Source organism: Mobula hypostoma, chromosome 4, assembly GCF_963921235.1.
Source record: "Mobula hypostoma chromosome 4, sMobHyp1.1, whole genome shotgun sequence".
Lineage (NCBI taxonomy): Eukaryota > Metazoa > Chordata > Chondrichthyes > Myliobatiformes > Myliobatidae > Mobula > Mobula hypostoma.
Window position 1 is genome coordinate 70151930 of NC_086100.1, and position 22194 is coordinate 70174123.

Consider the following 22194-nt stretch of genomic DNA (forward strand, 5'->3'; position numbering starts at 1 on the left):
TGTGAAGTGTTTCTGCAAAGTTGTCCATGGCTAGAATTAACTCTAGCCTGGACCTAGACCTGCTGCAATTTTTTACGTCATGTCTACAGCGAACACAATCTAGGTGGCTCTCCACTCAGCCTCAGATAAGCTGGACACAACAATACATACCCCAGACTGCTGTTTATCAATTTCAGCTCAGCAATCAACACCATCATCCCCTCAATATTAATAAGTTTTAGAACCTGGTTCTTTGTACCTTCCTCTACAACTGGATCATTGACTTCCTCATCAGGACATCACGGCCAGTGCAGCTTGGTAATAGCTTCCTCTCCTCATTGATAGTCAACGCAGGTGCACCTCAAGGCTGCATGCTTAGGCCACTGATCTACTCTCTGCACTTATGACTGTGTGGCTAGGTACAGCTTATTGAGGGGTCAGCAGTGGAAAGGGTGAACAGCTTCAAGTTTCTGGGCATCAACATCTCAAAGGATCTATCCTGCACCCAACATATTGATGCAGTTGTTAAAAAGGCATGCCAGTGGCTATCCTTCATTAGGAGCGTAAGCTGGTTTGGTATGGAGCCAGACTCGAGCAAGTCTCTATAGATGTACAGTGGAGAGCATTCTGATTAGTTGCATCACCAGCTGGATTGGAGGCTCCAATAAATAGTATTTAAAGATGCTGCAGACGGTTGAAGATTCAGCCAGATCTGTCACAAGCACAATCTTTCACACCATCGAGGATATCTTCAGAAGGTGATGCCTCATTAATAACCCTCATCATCCAACCCTCTTATTATTATCTTCAGGAGCCTTCAGACCAACACTCAATGTTTTAGGAACAACTTCCCCTCCACCGTCAAATCTCTGAACAGTCCATGAACCTATGAACACTACCTTCATAGCTTTTGCTCCTTTATAGTATTTTTTATTAATTTGTAATATAGTAATTTTTATGGCTTGCACTGTACTGCTGCTCAAAGTAACAATTTCATGACATATGTCAGTAATAATAAAATAGATTCTATGCCTTGTAGATTCAAATCCTCATCTAGATTCCTCCTGAAATGTTTGAAAGTACTCACTTCCAGCACGTATTTAAGCAAAACAATATCTTTCCTACACTTCTTTAGATAGCAGGGATCTGGGAATTCCTGAGGACTAGCTTCATGCCAGTTTACTAAATTGGCTCGTGCCATGACTTGATCACCAGGATAGAACCTAGGGAATGAATTTCAGCTTTGGCCTGGTCATAAGTCCGAGGGAAATGTTTTCATAAGCAGTTAAGTCACAGACTCAGATTGACCCAGCTGTCAATGCTGTCATGCGAATTGAATGCATTGGTAGCACCCTGACATTGCAAAGATAAACATTCTAAAATAATTAAAATCTTAGAATGCTATTAATAAAAAGAAACATTAAAACACCAGGAAATGTGAAACAAAATTAAATAAACTCAGGTAACTTAGTCATAGTCATACTTTATTGATCCCGGGGGAAATTGGTTTTCGTTACCGTTGCACCATAAATAATAAATAGTAATAGAACCATAAATAGTTAAATAGTAGTATGTAAATTATGCCCGTAAATTATGAAGTAAGTCCAGGACCAGCCTATTGGCTCAGGGTGTCTGACCCTCCAAGGGAGGAGTTGTAAAGTTTGATGGCCACAGGCAGGAATGACTTCCTATGACGCTCAGTGCTGCATCTCGGTGGAATGAGTCTCTGGCTGAATGTACTCCTGTGCCCACCCAGTACATTATGTAGTGGATGGGAGACATTGACCAAGATGGCATGCAACTTGGACAGCATCCTCTTTTCAGACACCACTGTGACAGAGTACAGTTCCATCCCCACAAGATCACTGGCCTTACGAATGAGTTTGTTGATTCTGTTGGTGTCTGCCACCCTCAGCCTGCTGCCCCAGCACACAACAACAAACATGATAGCACTGGCCACCACAGACTCGTAGAACATCCTCAGCATCGTCCAGCAGATGTTAAAGGACCTCAGTCTCCTCAGGAAATAGGGACGGCTCTGACCCTTCTTGCAGACAGCCTCAGTGTTCTTTGACCAGTCCAGTTTATTGTCAATTCGTATCCCCAGGTATTTGTAATCCTCCACCATGTCCACACTGACCCCCTGGATGGAAACAGGGGTCACCGGTACCTTAGCTCTCCTCAGGTCTACCACCAGCTCCTTAGTCTTTTTCACATTAAGCTGCAGATAATTCTGCTCACACCATGTGACAAAGTTTCCTACCGTAGCCCTGTACTCAGCCTCATCTCCCTTGCTGATACATCCAACTATGGCAGAGTCATCTGAAAACTTCTGAAGATGACAAGACTCTGTGCAGTAGTTGAAGTCTGAGGTGTAAATGGTGAAGAGAAAGGGAGACAAGACAGTCCCCTGTGGAGCCCCAGTGCTGCTGATCACTCTGTCGGACACACAGTGTTGCAAGCACACGTACTGTGGTCTGCCAGTCAGGTAATCAAGAATCCATGATACCAGGGAAGCATCCACCTGCATTGCTGTCAGCTTCTCCCCCAGCAGAGCAGGGCAGATGGTGTTGAACGCACAAGCTGCCCCTGATGGCAGCTGCACACAAAAAAATCATTGTGTCTCATGAAAGAGAATGGAATGATCGAGTATTCCTGTTTAGAACTGCCTCAGCTAAAATACAGAGACACAAATACAAGACTGGGAACTGTTGAAAAGCAGAAGCCTTGTTGTGTGTGAATTTCACTTTGGAGTAGCAAGATCGAGATCTGTGCATGAGTGGAAACCAATGCAAAGGGCAACTCTCGTTGAATGCGAGTTTCACTTGGGCCAATAAAAAGAAACCAGGTTTAAACAGAACAGGCACAGTGTGAGTGGGCAGAGTTAGAGTGGGGAACCGAGGCTTTGGCTGAAAAGGCTTTGACAAGAAGCGGTGCAAAAGCCAAGGTTCTGGAGGCCATTTTGGATCAGCCACTGGTGAGTGGCCCTGTGTAGGAATGTGAGGTCTGAGCCTTTGACTTGGGAGGCTTCAACAAGGTGAAACAGACAGGCAGCAGGTAAGAACGGCTAGGGTTTTTTTTTTTAGCAACTAACTAAGAAAAGGTATCAAATTACAACTAATTAAATAAAGTCAGGATCAGGTGATGTGTTGTAACTACAAGATATTGCAGCTGGTGGACCAAGAAGAGGATCAATTACCTGGACGCTGTGTTTCAGCAGGCAGTCACACTAACTAGATTAACTACTTCAAATTTGGTCTGTGGCAATAATTAAGAGGATGTGACTGCACATGAAGCAGTTAGGAGGATTCAAACGGTAATACCAGACGAGCCTCAGCAGGTTTGAGATTGACACTCCTTGAGAAGATGAGAGTTGCAGCTGAGGAAGGATGAACAACCAAATCAGGCACTGTGGTTCAGCGAGCCATTCAATGGGTGGGGTGCTGGGGGAGAAGAGAAGAAAAATATGGTTGTAATTGGAGAAGATATAGTCAGGGGAATAGACACAATTCTCTGTTGTAAGGTTCAAAGGTCTTGAAGACTGTTATTTGCCTGGTGCCTGAGTTCAGGACATCTCATCTGACCTGCAGAGGAATTTGGAGTGGGAGGAGGAAGATCCAGTTGTTGTGGTGCATGTGGTTATCAACAACGTAGGAAGACAAAGGAAAGCGGTTCTGCTGAGGGATTTTGAGCAGCTAGAGAACAACATTGAAATGCAGAACCAAAAAGGTAATAATCTCTGGATTACTACCTGAGCCATGTGCAAATTGACACAGGGCTAATAAGATTGGAGAGTTAAATGTGTGGCTTAAAAAGATTGTTGTGAGAAGCAGGTTTGCATTTGTGGGAAAGTGGCACAAATAATGGGGAAGGAGGGAGCTGTTACAATGGAACGTGCTACACCTGAGCTATGCTGGGGCCAGGGTCCTGGCAAATCTCATAAATAGGGCTGGGATAGGGCTTGAAACTAAGCAGTAGGAGGATGGGTTCAACAGATTGGGAAGGTATAGTAAAAGAGAAGAGGAGTGCAGGAGAGATTACAGAAGTCTCCAGAATAAAGAATAAGACAAAAAATTCAGAAAAAGAAAAGAATTCAATGTCAGGCCATATAGAGACAAAATTGAAAAGGGTAATGAATACATGACTGAAGGTATTATATTTGAATGCGTGCACACACACAATCAGTTAGATAATCTTGTAGCACAGTTAGAAATTGGCAGTACGTTCATTATCAAAGTATGTATGTAGTATACAACCCTGAGATTCGTCTTCTCCACAGACAGACACAAAACAAAGAAAACCATGGAACCCATTCAAGGAAAAACATCAACCCCTCCCCATGCCCAAAAACAAATCGCGCAAACCGCAACAAGAACATCAAGCCCCCCCCCCACCCCACATGCCAAAAAACAAATTGTACAAACGGCATCAAGAAAGAACAAGTGAAAACACAAAACCCAAAAAACACAAAATAGAAAGGATCCAATGGAACTATACTTCAATCCAACAACCACAGACCACCCTCCGACAGCATCAAGGGAAAGAGAGAGACCATTTGAGCGCAGTGAGATACCAGCAACGAATACATAAGCCCACTTATATCAGATGAAAAAAAAGATGGGATCTTTCAACATTCTACTGCTGTATTTTGCAAGTATTAGGTAGATCAACAGTTGAGCATCCTGGTGGAGAGAAAAAATGTTGGTTATGTGCAATACCATCTCAGCAGCAAAAACATTCATTATTTGACCTTATGGTATTCTGAAGTGTCTTATGTCCAAACAAAAATGTTAAAGGAGAGATCATTGCTGCAATAAATGAGATGCAGCAGGTCTCACAAATAGCCATGAGATAAATGATCCATTAAACTGTTGCACTACTGTTGGTTAAGAAATGGTTATCAGTTGAACTTCAATGCCCCAGAGTTCCCACTGAGAAGGCAGGTGCAGCCTTTGTTTATCAACTCATCTGTAGGTCAGATAGCCTGGAATATAGGGATGGACTGGAACCATTTAGACAAGAGTAGCCACCAGACCAGGGGGCTGGGATAGCAGAGATTCAATTATCTCATTCAGAATGGCAAAATTCTGTTCCACTTTGGTTATGTAGTTGGCTCCTTATAAACTTAATGGGGCATGTTCCCTCACTAAGAGCTTATTCCCATGCTCCTTAGAAGTTCATCGCTGTTATGTTTTGTAACTTCAAAGATATTAGACTAATTCGAATGAAGACAGGAGTGCGAAATGTGGGTGTAACTTCATCTTTACTTTTAGCGAGGTGCACACATATCACATGGTAGCATGATGATGTGTGCAATTGTATATTTTTACATATAATCATAATTATTGAAACAAACAAGAATGCTTAATTAAACTATATATGTAAAAAGAATACTCAAATATTATTGAAATAATAAATACACAACAGCTTCCACACTCCTTATTAAATTTGTAAAACTATCTGTGGTCAGTAATATAGTGGCAGGTACGTTCAAACCATGAGCTTTACAACACAACATGGGGCTCTATGAAAACTGCCCCTCCCACCACAACACAGGGCTCCATGAAAGTTCCCCCCCCCCACCACATACAATCCTATTGCCTGTCCCACCTGACATGTACATGTGTACACACTCACTCACTCACTTACTGACTCACTCATTCTCCTGTTGGACTGACTGCCAGAACTTCAGACTCCTATGAATACACTGGCCCTCTTTGAAGTCATAATCTGTAGATGCTAAACATGAGTATAAAATACCTTTTCAATGAATGGGGTGTCTTTAAAGACAGCACAAGAAACAGGACACCAGTGATGCATGGGATCTGGGCCATGGTGAGTTAACAAAATAACATGGGAACAGTAAATTTATAAAGACAACAGGCACTGGCCCAATGATTTTATAAGGAGCAGAGGAACTAGGCCAGCTTGAACAGCTTGTACTGGAGCCTATGTTACGTACTCCGTAACTGGGTTGCCAAACCAGCAGAAATGGATCACTCAGTTGGAGTCTGGAGTACTAGAACTAAGAAAGTTTTATTAAAGAAACAAGCAACACAGTAATCGAAAGAATATAAATGCAACAGTTCAGCGATGATAAACACACATGTGCACAGAATTAAGATAACAGCATCAATCAAGCTCTATCGTTGTCTAGGGGTAAATGACCAAATTTCAAAATGACTCAAAGTTCAGTCCAGTTCAGTTCGCAGTAATCATTGCCATGGCGATGGACAACGTGGGGGAAGAGAGAGATAGAACGGGAACAACTGATCATTCAGAACACTGCTTCACTCACAGACCGGCGAGATGGCTCACAAGCAACTTTTGGGCGGGTCCTTGGTGATGTCACCTGCGGTCACCGACTGTGACCCCTCCTCCAGATGCGGTCGATCCTCTGCAGTGAACCCGGCACCCAGGCAAGGGCGGACACACACCGGGTTCCCGCTAATCGTACCTTTCCACCCTGGTCGTTGTCTGGTACTTCTCACCCACTCGTGAGAGGCGCACCGCTTCCAGGGTCTCGTTACCTCGGGTGGCGTGTGTGTGCCCTGCCTTAGCGAACCGGTCCCTTTTTATTCCCCTGCTGGGGTATCGCCTGTCCATCACTTCAAACAGTTCAGGGTTCAAAGGGGGAGCCGCTCCAGACAGCTCTCTCTCTCCCACGTCCCTTCATTAAACATCTCCAGACGCTGCTCCATTGTTCCTTATCTCTCCTTCCCCTGAGGGCAGGTGGCAGACCAACTGCTGATGCCACTGATGCTAGCCCAGGCCAGCAAACATCTTAATTTTATGTGTATTCTCGTAACACCTACCAGAGAGAACGTGTTGTGCTATGAACCAGATTTGATCAGGGACCTCAAGGTAAAGGAGCCATTAGGAGGTAGTGACCATAATATAATAAGTTTTAATCTACAAATTGAGAGGGAGAAGGAAAAATGGGAAGTGTCAGTATTACAGTTGAACAAAGGGAACTATGGTGCTATGAGGGAGGAGCTGGCCAAAGTTCAATGGAACAATACCCTAGCAGGGATGACAGTGGAACAGCAATGGCAAGTGTTTCTAGGAATAATGCGGAAGGTGGGGGATCAGTTCATTCCAAAGAGGAAGAAAGATCCTAAGGGGAGGCCGTGGCTGACAAGGGAAGTAATGGACAGTATAAAAAGAAAAGAGGAGTATACTGACTGTAAAAGCTTTTATAGATATGTAAAAAGGGAAAGACTGGTAAAGACAAATGTAGGTTCCCTACAGACAGAAACAGGTGAATTGATTATGGGGAGCAAGGACATGGCAGACCAATTGAATAATTACTTTGGTTCTGTCTTCCTTAAGGAGGACATAAATAATCTTCCAGAAATAGTAGGGGACAGAGGGTCCAGTGAGATGGAGGAACTGAGCGAAATACATGTTAGTAGGGAAGTGGTGTTAGGTAAATTGAAGGGATTGAAGGCAGATAAATCCCCAGGGCCAGATGGTCTGCATCCTAGAGTGCTTAAGGAAGTAGCCCAAGAAATAGTGGATGCATCAGTGATAATTTTTCAAAACACATTAGATTCTGGACTAGTTCCTGAGGATTGGAGGGTGGCTAATGTAACCCCACTTTTTAAAAAAGGAGGGAGAGAGAAACCGGGGAATTATAGACCGGTTAGCCTAACGTCGGTGGTGGGGAAACTGCTGGAGTCAGTTATCAAAGATGTGATAACAGCACATTTGGAAAGCGGTGAAATGATCGGACAAAGTCAGCATGGATTTGTGAAAGGAAAATCATGTCTGACGAATCTCATAGAATTTTTTGAGGATGTAACTAGTAGAGTGGATAGGGGAGAACCAGTGGATGTGGTATATTTGGATTTTCAAAAGGCTTTTGACAAGGTCCCACACAGGAGATTAGTGTGCAAACTTAAAGCGCACAGTATTGGAGGTAAGGTATTGGTGTGGGTGGAGAATTGGTTAGCAGACAGGAAGCAAAGAGTGGGAATAAACGGGACCTTTTCAGAATGGCAGGCGGTGACTAGTGGGGTACCGCAAGTCTCAGTGCTGGGACCCCAGTTGTTTACAATATATATTAATGACTTGGATGTGGGAATTAAATGCAGCATCTCCAAGTTTGCGGATGACACGAAGCTGGGTGGCAGTGTTAGCTGTGAGGAGGATGCTAAGAGGATGCAGAGTGACTTGGATAGGTTGGGTGAGTGGGCAAATTCATGGCAGATGCAATTTAATGTGGATAAATGTGAAGTTATCCACTTTGGTGGCAAAAATAGGAAAACAGATTATTATCTGAATGGTGGCCGATTAGGAAGAGGGGAGGTGCAACGAGACCTGGGTGTCATTATACACCAGTCATTGAAAGTGGGCATGCAGGTACAGCAGGCGGTGAAAAAGGCGAATGGTATGCTGGCATTTATAGCGAGAAGATTCGAGTACAGGAGCAGGGAGTTACTACTGCAGTTGTACAAGGCCTTGGTGAGACCACACCTGGAGTATTGTGTGCAGTTTTGGTCCCCTAATCTGAGGAAAGACATCCTTGCCATAGAGGGAATACAAAGTAGGTTCACCAGATTGATTCCTGGGATGGCAGGACTTTCATATGAAGAAAGACTGGATGAACTGGGCTTGTACTCGTTGGAATTTAGAAGATTGAGGGGGGATCTGATTGAAACGTATAAAATCCTAAAGGGATTGGACAGGTTAGATGCAGGAAGATTGTTCCCGATGTTGGGGAAGTCCAGAACGAGGGGTCACAGTTTGAGGATAAAGAGGAAGCCTTTTAGGACCGAGATTAGGAAAAACTTCTTCACACAGAGAGTGGTGAATCTGTGGAATTCTCTGCCACAGGAAACAGTTGAGGCCAGTTCATTGGCTATATTTAAGAGGGAGTTAGATATGGCCCTTGTGACTACGGGGATCAGGGGGTATGGAGGGAAGGCTGGGGCGGGGTTCTGAGGGATGATCAGCCATGATCATAATAAATGGCGGTGCAGGCTCGAAGGGCCGAATGGCCTACTCCTGCACCTATTTTCTATGTTTCTATAACATAGCAAAGACGAGTGGGAAGCTGGAGGATTGGGAAACTTTTAAAGAGCAACAGAAGGTAACTAAAAAGGCAATACGCGGAGATCAGCTCCTGTGGATTGGAGGGTGGCTAATGTTGTCCCTCTCTTCAAGAAGGGAGGAAGAGAGAAAACAGGGAATTATAGACCGGTTAGCCTGATGTCAGTGGTGGGAAAGATGCTGGAGTCAATTATAAAAGATGAAGTTATGATACATCTGGATAGCAGTAACAGGATTGGTCCAAGTCAGCATGGATTTACGAAGGGGAAATCGTGCTTGACTAATCTTCTGGAATTTTTTGAGGATGTAACTATGAAAATGGACAAGGGAGAGCCAGTGGATGTAGTGTACCTGGACTTTCAGAAAACCTTTGATGAAGTCCCACATAGGAGATTAGTGGGAAAAATTAGGGCACATGGTATTGGGCGGAGAGTACTGATATGGATTGAAAATTGGCTGGCTGACAGAAAACAAAGAGTAGCGATTAACGGGTCCCTTTCGGAATGGCAGGCGGTGACCAGTGGGGTACCGCAGGGTTCAGTGCTGGGACCGCAGCTGTTTACAATATATATTAATGATTTAGCTGAGGGAATTAAAAGTAACATTAGCAAATTTGCCGATGACACAAAGCTGGGTGGCAGTGTGAAATGTGAGGAAGATATTATGAGAATACAGGGTGACTTGGACAGGCTGGATGAGTGGGCAGATGCATAGCAGATGCAGTTTAATGTGGATAAATGTGAGGTTATTCACTTTGGTGGTAAGAACAGGAAGGCAGATTATTATCTAAATGGAGTCAAGTTAGGAAAGGGGAAGCACAATGAGATCTAGGTGTTCTTGTACATCAGTCACTGAAAGCAAGTATGCAAGTACAGCAGGCAGTGAAGAAAGCTAATGGCATGCTGGCCTTCATAACAAGGGGAATTGAGTATAAGAGCAAAGATGTCCTTCTGCAGGTGTACAGGGTCCTGGTGAGACCACACCTGGAGTACTGTGTGCAGTTTTGGTCTCCAAATTTGAGGAAGGACATTCTTGCTATTGAGGGAGTGTAGCATAGGTTCACAAGGTTAATTCCTGGGATGGCGGGACTGTCATATGTCGAAAGATTGGAGCAACTGGGCTTGTATACTCTGGAATTTAGAAGGCTGAGAGGGGATCTTATTGAAACATATAAGATTATTAAGGGATTGGACACGCTGGAGGCAGGAAACATGTTCCCGCTGATGGGTGAGTCCAGAACCAGAGGCCACAGTTTAAGAATAAGGGGTAGGCCATTTAGAACGGAGTTGAGGAAAAACTTTTTCACCCAGAGAGTGGTGGATATATGGAATGCTCTGCCCCAGAAGGCTGTGGAGGCCAAGTCTCTGGATGCTTTCAAAAAAGAGATGGATAGAGCTCTTAAAGGTAGCGGAATCAAAGGTTATGGGGAAACCAGGAACTGGATGCTGATTGTGGATGATCAGCCATGATCACAGTGAATGGTGGTTCTGGCTCGAAGGGCCGAATGGCCTACTGCACCTATTGTCTATTGTCTATAGGCCCTGTTAAGCTTATAAGGGAATAAGAAATAGGATTTTCAAATTGTTGGATAACACATTACCAGAGTTTTACTGTATATCCTGTTGCAAACAAAATAGGAAATAGTCATACTTTATTGATCCCGGGGGAAATTGGTTTTCGTTACAGTTGCACCATAAATAATAAATAGTAATAAAACCATAAATAGTTAAATAGTAATATGTAAATTATGCCAGTAAATTATGAAATACATCCAGGACCAGCCTATTGGCTCAGGGTGTCTGACCCTCCAAGGGAGGAGTTGTAAAGTCTGATGGCCACAGGCAGGAATGACTTCCTATGACGCTCTGTACTGCATCTTGGTGGAATGAGTCTCTGACTGAATGTACTCCTGTGCCCACCCAGTACATTATGTAGTGGATGGGAGACATTGACCAAGATGGCATGCAACTTAGACAGCATCCTCTTTTCAGACACCACCGTGAGAGAGTCCAGTTCCATCCCCACAACATCACTGGCCTTACGAATGAGTTTGTTGATTCTGTTGGTGTCTGCCACCCTCAGCCTGCTGCCCCACCACACAACAGCAAACATGATAGCACTGACCACCACAGACTTATAGAACATCCTCAGCATCATCCGGCAGATGTTAAAGCACCTCAGTCTCCTCAGGAAATAGAGATGGCTCTGACCTTTCTTGTAGACAGCCTCAGTGTTCTTTGACCAGTCCAGTTTATTGTCAATTCATATCCCCAGGTATTTGTAATCCTCCACCATGTCCACACTGACCCCCTGGATGGAAACAGGGGTCACCGGTACCTTAGCTCTCCTCAGGTCTACCACCAGCTCCTTAGTCTTTTTCACATTAAGCTGCAGATAATTCTGCTCACACCATGTGACAAGGTTTCCTACCGTAGCCCTGTACTCAGCCTCATCTCCCTTGCTGATGCATCCAACTATGGCAGAGTCATCTGAAAACTTCTGAAGATGACAAGACTCTGTGCAGTAGTTGAAGTCCAAGGTGTAAATGGTGAAGAGAAAGGGAGACAAGACAGTCCCCTGTGGAGCCCCAGTGCTGCTAATCACTCTGTCGGATACACAGTGTTGCAAGTACATGTACTGTGGTCTGTCGGTCAGGAAATCTAGTCAGGTGGAAGAAGGCAGCATACATGAGGTTTAGGAAGCAAGGATCAGATGGGTCTATTGAGGAATATAGGGAAGCAAGAAAGGAGCTTAAGAGAGGGCTGAGAAGAGCAAGAAGGGGGCATGAGAAGGCCTTGGCGAGTAGGGTAAAGGAAAACCCCAAGGCATTCTTCAATTATGTGAAGAAGAAAAAAAGGATGACAGGAGTGAAGGTAGGACCGATTAGAGATAAAGGTGGGAAGCTGTGCCTGGAGGCTGTGGAAGTGAGCAAGGTCCTCAATGAATACTTCTCTTTGGTATTCACCAATGAGAGGGAACTTGATGATGGTGACAACAATATGAGTGAGGTTGATGTTCTGGAGCATGTTGATATTAAGGGAGAGGAGGTGTTGGAGTTGTTAAAATACATTAGGACAGATAAGTTCCTGGGGTCTGACGGAATATTCCCCAGGCTGCTCCACGAGGCGAGGGAAGAGATTGCTGAGCCTCTGGCTAGGATCTTTATGTCTTCGTTGTCCACGGGAATGGTACCGGAGGATTGGAGGGAGGCGAATGTTGTCCCCTTTTTCAGAAAAGGTGGTAGGGATAGTCCGGGTAATTATAGGCCAATGAGCCTTACGTCTGTGATGGGAAAGCTGTTGGAAAAGATTCTTAGAGATAGGATCTGTGGGCATTTAGAGAATCATGGTCTGATCAGAGACAGTCAGCATGGCTTTGTGAAGGGTAGATCGTGTCTAACAAGCCTGATAGAGTTCTTTGAGGAGGTGACCAGGCATATAGTTGAGGGTAGTACAGTGGATGTGATCTATATGGATTTTAGTAAGGCATTTGACAAGGTTCCACATGGTAGGCTTATTCAGAAAGTCAGAAGGCATGGGATCCAGGGAAGTTTGGCCAGGTGGATTCAGAATTGGCTTGCCTGCAGAAGGCAGAGGGTGGTGGTGGAGGGAGTACATTCAGACTGGAGGATTGTGACTAGTGGTGTCCCACAATGATCTGTTCTGGGACCTCTACTTTTCGTGATTTTTGTTAACGACCTGGATGTTGGGGTAGAAGGATGGGTTGGCAAGTTTGCAGACAACACGAAGGTTGGTGGTGTTGTAGATAGTGTTGGTGGTGTTGTCAAAGATTGCAGAGAGACATTGATAGGATGCAGGAGTGGGCTGAGAAATGGCAGATGGAGTTCAACCCAGAGAAGTGTGAGGTGGTACGCTTTGGAAGGACAAACTCCAAGGCAGAGTACAAAGTAAATGGCGGGATACTTGGTAGTGTGGAAGAGCAGAGGGATCTGGGGGTACATGTCCACAGATCCCTAAAAGTTGCCTCACAGGTGGATAGGGTAGTTAAGAAAGCTTATGGGGTGTTAGCTTTCATAAGTCGAGGGATAGAGTTTAAGGGTCGTGATGTAATGATGCAGCTCTATAAAACTCTGGTTAGGCCACACTTGGAGTACTGCGTCCTGTTCTGGTCACCTCACTATAGGAAGGATGTGGAAGCATTGGAAAGGGTACAGAGGAGATTTACCAGGATGCTGCCTGGTTTAGAAAGTATGCATTATGATCAGAGATTAAGGGAGCTAGGGCTTTACTCTTTGGAGAGAAAGAGGATGAGAGGCGACATGATAGAAGTGTACAAGATAATAAGAGGAATAGATAGAGTGGATAGCCAGCACCTCTTCCCCAGGGCACCACTGCTCAATACAAGAGGACATGGCTTTAAGGTAAGGGGTGGGAAGTTCAAGGGGGATATTAGAGGAAGGTTTTTTACTCAGAGAGTGGTTGGTGCATGGAATGCACTGCCTGAGTCAGTGGTGGAGGCAGATACACTAGTGAAGTTTAAGAGACTACTAGACAGGTATATGGAGGAATTTAAGGTGGGAACTTATACGGGAGGCAGGGTTTGAGGGTCAGCACAACATTGTGGGCCGAAGGGCCTGTACTGTGCTGTACTGTTCTATGTTCTATGTTTAATCAAGAATCCAGAATGCAGAAGATATTAAATTTAAATCAAGAAAATATATTTGCCTGTGGATTTCTCAAAGTGATTAAAGTTTAGAGCCAGGAATTGAAATGCATAACATCAGTCTGTTTCTCCTAGGTGGTGGATATCATGCGAGTGAACGTGGACAAAGTTCTCGAACGAGATCAAAAGCTGTCAGAGCTGGATGATCGTGCTGATGCCCTCCAGGCTGGTGCATCACAATTTGAAACAAGCGCTGCTAAGCTGAAGAGAAAGTATTGGTGGAAAAACTGCAAGGTGAGCCTTTGTAAATAAAATGGAGTACCGGATGCTATAAATCTGGTCAATGCCAGAGAGCAAAATATATGAGCTTGACAATTGCCAGTGTGACTGTGACCAATTCTACCAAAAAGCTGTTGCTTTTAAACTTGTGGAATGTTAAGGTGGCGATTTAATATTAAAATTTCAATTATTATCTTTATAGTTCTCTGCTTACTGGCAAGTTGATATAATTAAACCTAGGAAGATGTAAATTTCAATTGGATTATACTTTTAAAAGAACTAAATGATCATAAACCACAGAATCAGCCTTTAGTAATGAGAAATGGGAAATAGAGCTGTGAAAGTGCCACATTACACCTATGTTGTATATTCGTGGCATTAGCATGCAATCACTTTTTATTCTTTTAGGCTCAGTTATTATAATTAATAGTCCTTGTGCCTTTGGTAAAATGTTCATGAAAATCATAAGCGCTAACATAAATGACAGATAAAGTCTATGCGTCTGGAAGGAGTGGGGAGACATATAATTCACTAACTGCTAACCTCATGATCGCTTCAGAATCTTATTAAACTCCCCAAGCCAGTCATTGGATACCAATACAAATATTAAAGTAATAAAGCTATTCAAATGTCAGGACTATCTTTAATAAGAACCCAATGTAATATTGAACAGAAAACTGTTACAGTTTAGGGGGGTATTTCCCCTCTGCAACAATTCACAGAATTATAAACTTGTTTTAGATGGAAGAAATGTAATTATATTTACTGCCCTCTTCTATTTGCCCTCTCTTCTTTCACTTCCATTTTTATCATTTTAAACCTGTTTTTTCTCAGATTTGTCTTTTAAGGTGTGTTTTATTAAGTATTTAAAAAATATATATTACTGACTTGCAGTGCTTTAATAGATTCTATTGGAGAGAGGTTACTGGAAGTTTGGAAGTAACTGTGACCTCTGAAGTAATTGAAAACAAGTGCAAACTCATTTTCCACCAGCTGGATCCTCAAATTGCAAAAACTTTCAACATTGCACCACTCAAATGCCAGGTCAAAGTCTTCTACATTTTCAAGTCTGAAGACCAAGTGTCAACAGAATGAATGATTTCACATGTGCTGCAGAGTAACCTAAAATTGTATAAGCAGTAACTGTGCAATGCCATAGTTATAAATTTCAGTTTACAGTGATTACTTAATTCTGCCAACAGCAAGGTTTCAGTGAGATAGGATGACCTTCCAATAGTCTGTCAAAGATAAAATATGGGGGTTTTAGAAAAAAACTATATAGTAAATAAGAATTTTGTTTACCTTTGGCCATTTTAACAATTATGATTACATATATTATCAGCATTATTTTAGCATATTTCTGTAAATACCTTCAAGCGAGCTCATGATTTTTTTCTAATTCAACAGTATGCGTTTGAAAGTATATTGTCAAGAATGATGTCAGATAAAGAGTATCATTCATCCTTACTGTTTTCAAAAAAACATGTTTAAAATTTTAGTTCACAAGTTTTTGATCTTAATTATACTCCTGCTTCTTGCCTGCAAAGTCTTACTTCCTTTTATTGTATTTTGTTTTATTTTGATTCTAAATTTCAGTATCTCTATTCCATCATCCATAATTCTGTTCTACTTGGTCCTTTTCCTCTTTAGGCTTACTACAGAGGTGCAAACTCCTTTGATTCAATGGCTTTAACTAATCTGTGTTTCCAATTTGCCATTTAACTATACAAAACAAATTCCCAAAATTTACAATAAAAATCAATCTTGCCCTTCTTTGTTTAATATCTGATCATTTGCACAAAGCTGCTTGAAATGGGAGATGGATATGATTCGCCGCCTTCTGCAGTAGTACCGCGACTTAGGTGAAGCAACAGAATACTTAAATGAATAAGACTGAACAACTGTTAGTTAAGTACCACAGTATTCACAGGAGGAGGTATAAACATAAATAAGACTAAGATAAATAGCCACCACCTGTGTCATAAGGAAATAGAAATATGTAAAATAAGTACACAGGAAAAATGAATTCAGAGATCATGAAAATTTTTAGCAATAAATCCAGCTAAATTTAAAACCTGAAGGAATGAGACATCACACTTTTAAATATGAATCATCAGGCAGACATTTTAGGCAGAATTTGAGTCTGCCTACACTGTCGGAAGAATGTTTAGACAGAAAAGTATAAACCCTAATTATATTTGGCAACTTTAATCTGTATATAAGATATCAATACAGAAACTTCAAATTTTTCAATATATTTAAAAGGAAAGTCAGATAGTAAAATGCTGTTTTGAAACTACTGGATTTTCACATTTCTATATATCTACACTTGTCTAAAATAGCAGCATGTTATGATGTACTATTAAAAATATTTTTACAGCAAATTCTACTCTATTTTACTATCACTATATTACACAATGTCAGAATGTAGCACTTTAAAGCAGAGATCAAATGACATCTTTGTGATCTGATCAAATTATTCATGCCCTTAACTACATTTAAATTGAAGGTGAGACCTGTGCCTAAAAATACCTCCTCAATTCTAAAAATTCAGTATGACTAAAAAGAATTCAACATATTAAATATACAAAGAATTGTTATCGCTGTATCTTTTTTTTTACCAGTTATATTTTAAATGCTGACTACCTTATTTAGTCTTTTGAAGGCAGTATAGAACCCTATGAAAATCCAGAAAACAGTGAAAGTACGCAGCTGATCTGGAATAATGTTCTGGTGCTGAGATAAAGATAAAAATAAAGATTAGCTTCATTTCTCACATGTACTTTGAAACATACAGTGAACTGCATCAATGGTATCAAGAACCAATACAGTGAGCTAGGAGCTGCCCACAAGTGTCACCATGTTTCTAGCATCAACTTACTACTACATACAACTTATTAATACTAACCTTTGGAAAGTGAGAGGAAACCGGAACACATAGAGGAACTACATGTGGTCACGGGGAGCTAATACACCTGAACAACTGGCATCCTGTCACACTCACCTCAATAAGAAGCAAATGCTTTGAGAGGCTGGTCAAGGACTACACCTGTAGCATGCTACCTCCCACACTGGACCACCGCCCCAACAATTTGCCTACCAACACAACTGATCAACAGATGGCGCAATGGCCGCTGCTCTACACACCGTCCTTGCACATCTGGAGAAGAAGGATGCTTATGTAAGAATGCGGTTCTTGGACTGCAGTTCAGCATTCAACACCATTATTACTGGCAGGCTTGAAAAGAAGCTCAGAGACCTCAGCCTTCACCCTGCCTTGTGTAGCTGGATCCTGGACTTCCTGTCAGATCGCCGGCAGGTGGTAAGAGTGGGCCCCCTCGCCTCTGCCCCTCTGACCCTCAACACGGGTGACCCTCAGGGTTGTGTCCTAAGCCCTCTCATTTTCTCTCTGTATACCAATGACTGTGTCACTACCCACAGCTCCAATCTGCTAATTAACTTTGCTGACAAAACTACATTAATTGGCCTAATCACTAACAACAATGAGGCAGTTGACAGAGAAGAAGTCATCACCCTGACACGGTGGTGTCAAGAAAACAACCTCTTCCTCAATGTCGCAAAAACAAAGGAGCTGGTTGTGGATTGCAGGAGGATGGAGACAGGCTAACCCCTATTGACATCAATGGATCTGGGGTTGAGAGGGTAAACAGCTTTAAGTTCCTCAGCATGCACATCACCGAGGATCTCACGTGGTCTGTATGTACCAGCTGTGTGGTGAAAAAGGCATTACACCACCTCTTTCACCTCAGACAGTTGAAGAGGTTTGGTTTGGGCCCCCAGATCCTAAGAACTTTCTACAAGGGCACAATTGAGACCATCCTGACTGACTGCATGACTGCCTGGTATGGGAACTGTGCTCCCCTCAATCACAGGGCTCTGCAGAGAGTGGTGCCGACAGACAAGCGCATCTGTAGATGCGTACTTCCCACTATTCAGGACATCCGGGAAATGGTACCACAGCATAAAAGCCAGGATCAACAGGCTCCGGGACAGCTTCTTCCACCAGGCCATCAGACTGATTAATTCATGCTGATACAATTGTATTTCTATGTTGACTGTCCTGTTGTATGTACTATTTATTATACTATAAATTGTAAATTGCACATTTAGACAGAGACGTAACATGGAGATTTTTACTCCTCATGTAATGAAGGATGTAAGAAATAAAGTAAATACAATTCAATTCAGACTGTATAAACTCCTTACATACAGGGGCAGGAATTGAACCCCGAACGATCACTGATGCTGTAAAGCATTATTCTAACTACTATGCTACGTCCACCCAGATATTTCAGGAGTAAGAACAGTAAAGGAAAAGAGTCAACAGGTCAGGCAGCTGCAATGGAAAGACACATGGTTGAAGACTATCGGAACTGGGAAAGAGAAAACAAAATAAGTTTTACTTTGTGGAGAAGTGGAGAAGTGGGGAAGGGATTGATATGAGTATCTCTGACAGACCAAGACCATCCACAATTTATCTCCTTGGCAACTTGGTTTCCCCTAATCAGAATAATTTCCTTTTTTCCATTAATTCTTCCTCCAACCTTTGGGATGTAATGTTGAAATTGTACAAGGCATTGGTGAGGCCAAATTTGGAGTATTGTGTACAGTTTTGGTCACCAAATTATAGGAAAGATGTCAACAAAAGAGTACAGAGAAGATTTACTAGACTGTTACCTGGGTTTCATCACCTAAGTTACAGAGAAAGGTTGAACAAGTTGGGTCTTTATTCTTTGGAACATAGAAGGTTGAGGGGGGACTTGATAGAGGTATTTAAAATTATGAGGGGGATAGATAGAGTTGATGTGGATAGGCTTTTTCCATTGAGAGTGGGGGAAATTCAAACAAGAGGACATGAGTTGAGAGATAAAGGGCAAAAGTTTAGGGATAACATGATGGGGAACTTCTTTACTCAGAGTGTGGTAGCTGTGTGGAATGAGCTTCCAACAGAAGTGGTTGAGGCAGGATCGATGTTGTCGTTTAAAGTTAAATTGGACAGCTATATGGACAGGAAAGGAATGGAGGGTTATGGGCTGAGTGCAGGTCGCTGGGACTAGGTGAGAGTAAGAGTTCGGCACGGCCTGGAAGGGCCAAGATGGCCTGTTTCCGTACTGTAATTGTTATATGGTTATATGTTATATATGGTTATAACCTCAGTAAAATATAAGACTAAATTGTTTTGCTCTTTCCCAGTTCCATTGAAGGATCTTTGATCTGAAATGTTAACTCAGTTTCTCTTTGCACACAAGCTGCCTGACCTGCAGATTGTGTTTTCAGCATTTTTAGTTCTTATTTCAGATTTTCAGCATCTGCATTTTTTAAAATTTTCACTGAATATGTTGAGAAGTTAGTGGAGCGTTTGTCGTGTAAGTCTTGAAAGGAGATGTGAAATTGTGCTGGGTTGGGATCTATTATAAACAAAATATATGTAGAAGCAGTGAAGAAAATGTTGATAAAAGAATCAAAGGAATGTACCTATTAAATTCTAGATGGCTTATGGTTCATTTTTGTCCTATTATGTGAGGGAGGTCTGATCAATGACATAATGATTATGAGGGGTTCATCAAGATGTTTTCACGTTTGGAAGAGAACAGAACTATAAAAATGCCCCATAAAAAATGAACTGATCATTAATCTGAGAGAACTTAGGAGCACTTCTTTACCCAGAGGGTAAAGTACATACAATACAAAAAAATTACCAACATCAATAGGAGTTTGTAAGGCTAACTTCTAAGGCAAAGACAGGAATAGATTAAGAGGAATATCAAGGGGATTCTGTGGAACATAACATAGAGTCCAATGGTAGTGCAATGGTTAGCACAACGCTTTACCGTATGGGCAACTGGGGTTCAATTCCTGCTGCTGCTGAGTTTGTAAGTTCTTCTGGTAATTGCATGGGTTTCCTCCAGGTGCTCTGGTTTCCGCCCACAGTCCAAAGACCTACAGGCTGGTAGGTTAATTGATCATCATAAATTGTCCGGTGATTAGGTTTAAATCGGGGGTTGCTGGGTGGTGCGGCTCAAAAGGCCTGAAGAGCCAAATCCGCACCGTACCTGAAAAAATAAATAATCAACAATCTCAGCAGCAAAGCCTACTTCAGCATGAAACTAGAGTGGGGAGAAAATTATTGGCCATGAACAGACAGATTGCGCTCTTCTGCTACCCTGCTACCTGGCACCTTTGTACTGACCACTGCAACATTCTGATTACATGGAACCAATGGACTTTTCACCAGCCCACAACAGTACTCAAACCGTGGTCATTTAGCTTTACTTGTCATATCAGTATGTCTGAATGACGAATGATTTTATGTACAGTTGTATGTGGAAAGTCAGGCACATTATCCATATGTAGCTTTATATAACCTTACAGGGAACCATCAGTTTATTTATACTGCAAATGATTTCTCTCTTGTTATGCTTGCAGATGATGATTATACTTGGAGCAATATGTGCATTCATTATCATCGTTATCATAAGTGAGTACCTTTACAGGAATACGTGATAACTTTGCATGCTTTACACTAATTACCACAGATTCTGAATCTGATGTGACATATTTTCCCCTGCAATCAGCTCAACCTCCAAACTGTTTCATGTATCAGCATTTTCTGGTTGTTTGCTGGCACATATTTATCATTTTTATCATATAGTGTGATTTCCTAGCTTCTAATGCATCATTGGTGTGCACCAATAATTCTGACAAGTTCGATTAAAAAGGGACTGATATTTTTGTTGGAAATGTACTTTCTTTGAGCAAAATTGCTCTAGGGAATGACAAGGAAATTGTTCCTAATTGCAAAGAACTAGAGAATACTCAGAAGTAATAAAGTGGGACCATTTACTCTGATGTTAGGAGCTCTGGTGATTATCAGGGATGATAGAGAGGCTTGACATGAAGTGGGAGAACTAATATTTCCCTTGGAGCAGATGCCTAGGACCTGTAATCACAGACTGAAATAAGGGATTAACTATTCATGCTAGAAGGAAGGCATTTCATCACCCTAATGGTGGAAGTCTTTATAATCAATTACCCGTGGCAAGCGTGGGGACTTAATCACTGGCAGTATTCAAGATAGATCTTTAGGTATTAAGGGAATTGAGGGATATGGGTTAGTGCTGAACAGTAGCACTGCAGTAAAAGATCAGACATGATATTATTGAATGTTGGGGAAGGCACAAAGGACTAACGGTCTCTCTTATTTTGGTTCCTTATCTTATGAATTTGAGATGTGTCAGTAACATAGAGAAGATTCTTTGATTTTCCCATCAAAGTGGGAAAGACTTCTGGCACCACTGAGATCTGCAATTATGCTTGTCAAAGATGGAAGAAATGTGGCTGTGGTTTTCTGATGTGAGGGTAGTCAATAGAGGCAATGAAATGTGGAAAGTTTCATAGGAATTTCTCTGGTGGGAGCAGTGGAAGAAAGAGGCAGTGAGAGGTTATGAGATTTTGAAAAACAAGGAACAATGGGAGGCAGTTGACTTTCTGGAGCAATGGAGAGTAATTTGGGGTTATTGAAGGGGAAGACACTTGCATAAGAGGGTATAAAAGTAGATTTGGGAGAATCTTTTCGGTGTCTTTAAAAATAAAGAAAATTAGAGGCTTAACAAGGTAATGTTGACCAGAGCATAGTGTCTGATAATAACTTGGAAGGAAAGACAGTTCTTTATCTGGCCATATCTAACCTTACCTCTCACAGCTCCTTCTATCTCAGTTTCTTGGTTGACATAGGCACCTTTTCTCTGACTCTTCACTTCAGTTTGTTACTTTTTCTGAACTGGCATTTCCTGCAGGTACAAATTGCAATCATCTTGCCATAATTAGTACTCATCAGGAAGGAAGGTAAGCACCATGGCTGGCAGGAGTAAAAATGAGATACCCAGGATGGAAGAACGTTAAAAATGAAAGTGATCAGAAAGACTTGCAGTGTAAATAACTCTGTGGCATACCTGCTGGCTTTTTTCTTGATTTCCCTTTTAAGTGATCTGATTGGTAGCGTTCATCCCATGGACTTGACAAAATTTCTTCCTTGACCATAATTTGGCTGTCTTTTAAGTGGCCACTTTTTGCCTTTACTATTCATTTCAACCCATTGGATATGACAGGTAGCAATGTCAGTGTAATTTACCTTGTGCCCTGGAGAAGGCGCTGTGCTCATTATTCACACCCTATAGCTACTTGCTACTCAACCTGTTGAAATTTGTGCTTGAAAAGTGCTAGATCAGAAGTGAAAAG

The 22194-nt window shown here is 42.1% G+C and overlaps 1 protein-coding gene across 1 annotated transcript in view; it reads left to right on the top strand.

Moving 5' to 3' along the window:
- vamp2 (vesicle-associated membrane protein 2) overlaps positions 1-22194 on the top strand; it is a 110634-nt gene that overhangs the window by 85618 nt on the left and 2822 nt on the right. Inside the window, exons 3-4 of the mRNA XM_063045922.1 lie at positions 13792-13950; positions 20383-20434. Of these exons, the coding sequence (XP_062901992.1) occupies positions 13792-13950; positions 20383-20434 (211 nt within the window). The remainder of the gene's footprint in view (positions 1-13791; positions 13951-20382; positions 20435-22194) is intronic.